The following is a 4,485-nucleotide window of genomic DNA, read 5'->3' on the forward strand; positions in this document are numbered from 1 at the left end:
TCCTTTTCCCTTATGCAGTCATCCTGTTATTTTTAAGCAATTAAATGGTTAAAACATTTGTCCAATTTAATGAATAATTTAAATTAAAATAACATAATGCAATTTCATACTATTTTCTCGAAAGCATTCTTCAAGTTATCATTCTGAACTTCTCCGTCCTTGGTCAGTCTTGCTTTCTTCCACATCACAGCTCTGTCTATATCTTCATCACCGTGTAAATCAGACGTCTACAAAACAAATAATATGAATTTAGAGAGTATAGTTACTGCAAAATGTTCATTAAATAGCAAACATTTGTTGGGGACATTAAAGTAAGAGGGAAAACTTCAATTTGACTGCAGATTGGAAAAAGATACAGGTTCCTTTCACCAGATGATGCAGTTATTTCTCACTATCAGAAAACGATGACAAACAAGTATCAAGTATGAGAGAAGGATCTTTGGTCAATTCTTCACCATTTGCTTTTATAATTAATGTAAGAGAAAATAATAACATTCTTTAATCTTTCATAAACACCTGCAGGAAAGCTCAAGTTCTCATTGAATCGCCTATCAAACTAGGTTTTGTAGCACTGGTAATAAAATCTATCTTTTGTCCATGACGGTCTCTACCTGAACAAGATTCCTAAATGCATTTGATATTTTAAGCAGAGTCTAGTGATTTTTAGAGTACTGTTACATTAGCCCAATTGGCTCAAATCACAGCAGGGAATAAGTAATTCGAGAATCAATGAAAATCAACATCCTATTAACAGTAGGGAATAAGTAATCAGGCTATATTCAAGACTGTCAGTTCACTATTCGATGCATTCCCAGCAACTACAGAGTGTATGCAAGCATTCCCATTTCCCTTTCTCAACTGTTATACGCATCCTACTAACACAACATCACCTGCTCATGCATGGTTCTTAAAGAGTCCGCATACTATGTTTCGACTATTCAATAATCTCTTAGCAAAAAAGGAATTTACAACCTTCAACTCTTCGGCAAATTTAGCATATCCTTTGCGGGAAAGTCGATGGGGGTATATGTTCTTACTCCGTCTCTTCTTTTGTTGCGCACTGAAATTCTGCAATATTAAAGTAGTGATGTAAGAGACAGAGCTTCAAGCAACTAAAAAATCTTTAAAAATCAAACACCTTAAATTCAGTCGACAGTCGAGTGACTACAAACTGATTCCATTCTAATGGCAGAATGCCACTTCCCGGTGGTGGTTCTTGCAACTTCGAGGGGTCATCTTGACATGGTACAATGAATTCATTGTACATTCTACATTTCCAGCTTCGCCACTTGGCATTTGCAGATTCCATACATCCAGCCTTCCACTGCTCGGGAACATCGTAGGAAGACTACAAGAGCATGAAATCAATAAAATTATACAAACATATGAAATTAAAAACACAAAAATAACATATTTTCTGGAGATTTACTTTAACCGTGTCCCATATCAGGTCTTTAACATCTTGCGGGACAGCTTTCCACTTCTTAATGTTTATCTTCACGTGATCACGTGTAAGGAGGCCAATGTAACTTTGCATTTCAGCTGCTGCCTCACCCACTGGCTGTCCACGTGCGTTAAAATCAACATGTTGGATGACCCCTTTTGCCCTCCGCTGAGCAACTTTCGTCAGACATACTTTCCCCCTTTTGGCTCTACTTGTTGAAGTTGTATTTGTAGAAGGTGCCGGGGCAGGCGGATCATTATCCATTGAAATCCTAGTCCTGTTCTACAGTTTGGAGCTTCTCCCTGAGTCTAGCAGCTAGATCTCAACTTTCCTTCTCGATCAAATCCCTATAAAAAAAAGAACCATTGTATCGATTAAAACCACTAAGTATAGATTCACTAGAAACTATAACATAAGACAACTGTTGTGATAAATAAGCAAATGAGTGTAATTGTAATATTAGCACCTAATGTCAATCAGTTTATAACAGCAAAGAAAATCAATCAGTTTACCAAACACACAGATCCACTATAAGTCTAGATTCCTAGCCATAAATAATGGAACTCCAGAAATATAGTGATAACCGACAGATATTAGTTTTATTATAGTGTATGTAATCAAAATGATATTTTAGAATCGACAATTGTGCTTCCTAAATGAGCACTCCCTGGACAAGGTCAGTAATGTATATCATTAGCAACAACAATTATTTTAACAAACATGTAAAAATAACTATATAATCATTAGGTGCAAAAAAATAAATAAATATTGCAAAACTCATACCAAACTACATATTAGCATTGTCAACCCAAATAACATCACAGTCTTCACGCACACATGGTGGTTCATTTTCATCTGATGCATTGTTTGAATCAACTACAGGCACTGTTCTTGAAAAACCTTGGAGTTGGACAGAAATGTCTCCCATATTATCACGATTGACTTCTTCAGTGTATCGTTTGTTGGGACTAGCAAGAACTACAGACCATGCTTCATCATCAGGATCTTGAATGTAGAACACTTGTTTAGCTTGATTACCTAATATAAATGAATCTGTCTTGTACCCTAATTTATTCAAATTCACTAAGGTAAAGCCAGAATCATCCACTCTTACGCCACTTTTGTTGTCCACCCAACTACACTTAAATACTACAACACGGAATGCAGTGTAATCAAGCTCCCATATTTCCTCAATTCTTCCATAAAATAACATGTCACAAACAATTGGATTCTTATCTTTTGAACTAGCAACTTGCATAACACTTGCATGTATGCTAACTCCAGAATTTTGAGCCACTCTAAAATCATCACGGTTTTTTGTATTAAAAACAAAACCATCAATAGTGTAACTAGCATATTGTGTTACACGTTTGCTAGGCCCAAAAGAAAGAAATCTCAATCTAGAGTCGATAGCTGTATTTGCAACCTACAAACAAGTTAAAGAATAATATAAGTTAATTTTTTATAACATAAACAGTAATAATTTCCAATAGAGTACTTACTTGCTCACGCATCCAAGTAATAAAAAGCCTATTGTGTTCCTCTTGAAGCCATTTCTTCATCTTAGCTTTCTTAGGAAACATTGTTGTCAAATGTGCCATGTGAGCCCTATAGAAGTTATTGGATTTAGAGTGATCTGACCTTTGTTCACTAAGTTGAAAAATGAAATTAATAGTTCAAGCTTACTCAATATAGGGATCAATATCGGCATCGTTTGTTAGCACATAACGATGAGCTTGCTCCCATTCTTCATCACTGATTACTTTTACTGTAGCTCTTGATGAAGACTCTGTCAGGTTGTCCTTAAGATTAGAAGATGGGATCCCTATAGTGTATGTATTGGCTAAGTATTCCGAGCAATATTCAACAGCCTCTTCTACAATATATGACTCGGCAATACACCCTTCTGGTCGATGACGATTGCGTACATACCCCTTCAAAATTTTCATGTATCTCTCAAAAGGATACATCCATCTATACCACACCGGACCACACAATTTAACTTCACGCACAAGATGTACAGTTAAATGTACCATGATGTCAAAAAATGAAGGTGTGAAGTATTTCTCAAGCAGGCACAAAGTTGTCACTATGTCTTTTTGAATTACTTCCAACCTAGGCACATCTATCTCTTTATTGCATATATCATTAAAAAAGTGACACAACCTAGTAATGGCAATCCTCACATGCTTAGGCAAAACACCACAAATAGCTATTGGAAGCAATTGCTGCATCAATACATGGCAATCATGTGATTTTAATCCACTAAGTTTCAGATCCTTCATGGATACGAGCTTACTAATGTTTGAAGAATATCCATCGGGAAACTTCATTCCAAGAAATGAAGTACAGACTTTGCGCTTCTCCTCTTTAGTAAGTGTATAACATGCAGGCGGCAAACATGTCTTCTTCCCAACCACAGTTGGTGCTAACTCATTTCGCACACCCATGTGTACCAAATCCATTCTCGCAGCAACTCCATCCTTGGTTTTCCCAGGAATATCCAGCAATGTACCGATTAGACTTTCTAGAACATTTTTTTCGATGTGCATCACATCGAGTATGTGACGAACATGTAAATATTGACAATACTCTAACTCATAGAAAATTGACTTTTTCTTGAAACATGAGTTGCCTACGGAAGGACCAACTGACTCTTTTGTCTCATTTTGCTCTTTTTTATCCTTTTTCTTTCTCTTCTTAGAATTCACTTCATCTGATATTTTTCTGCCCTTTGTTTTTCCCCACACACAATTGCATGCTTGCATTCTTTCAAAAACTTCTGTGCCACTTAGAGGTTTTGGGGCAGCCCGCAACTCTTGTACGCTGTCAAACGCTTTCTTCTGCCTTCGGTATGGATGGGATTCAGGTAAAAATTGTCGGTGTCCTGTATAAGATACTTTTCTACTGTACGGTAGCCATTTAGAATGAGTTTGATCTGCACAAATCGGGCATGCTTTATACCCTTTAACAGAACACCCAGACAAGTTTCCATAGGCAGGAAAATCATTGATTGTCCATAATAGAACAGATCTAAGTGT

The 4,485-nt window shown here is 36.6% G+C and overlaps 1 protein-coding gene across 1 annotated transcript; it reads right to left on the reverse strand.

The window, feature by feature from the left end:
• Window positions 1-2,231: 2,231 nt before the first annotated feature.
• LOC130998069 (uncharacterized) lies at window positions 2,232-3,996 on the reverse strand. Its single transcript, XM_057923503.1, has 3 exons — window positions 3,131-3,996; window positions 2,947-3,052; window positions 2,232-2,870 (listed from the first exon to the last, which is right to left on the reverse strand). The coding sequence occupies exons 1-3, from the start codon at window positions 3,994-3,996 to the stop codon at window positions 2,232-2,234; spliced, it is 1,611 nt and encodes a 536-aa protein (XP_057779486.1).
• Window positions 3,997-4,485: the final 489 nt, after the last annotated feature.

This window comes from Salvia miltiorrhiza, chromosome 8 (assembly GCF_028751815.1).
Source record: "Salvia miltiorrhiza cultivar Shanhuang (shh) chromosome 8, IMPLAD_Smil_shh, whole genome shotgun sequence".
In the NCBI taxonomy this organism is placed as follows: Eukaryota; Viridiplantae; Streptophyta; class Magnoliopsida; order Lamiales; family Lamiaceae; genus Salvia; species Salvia miltiorrhiza.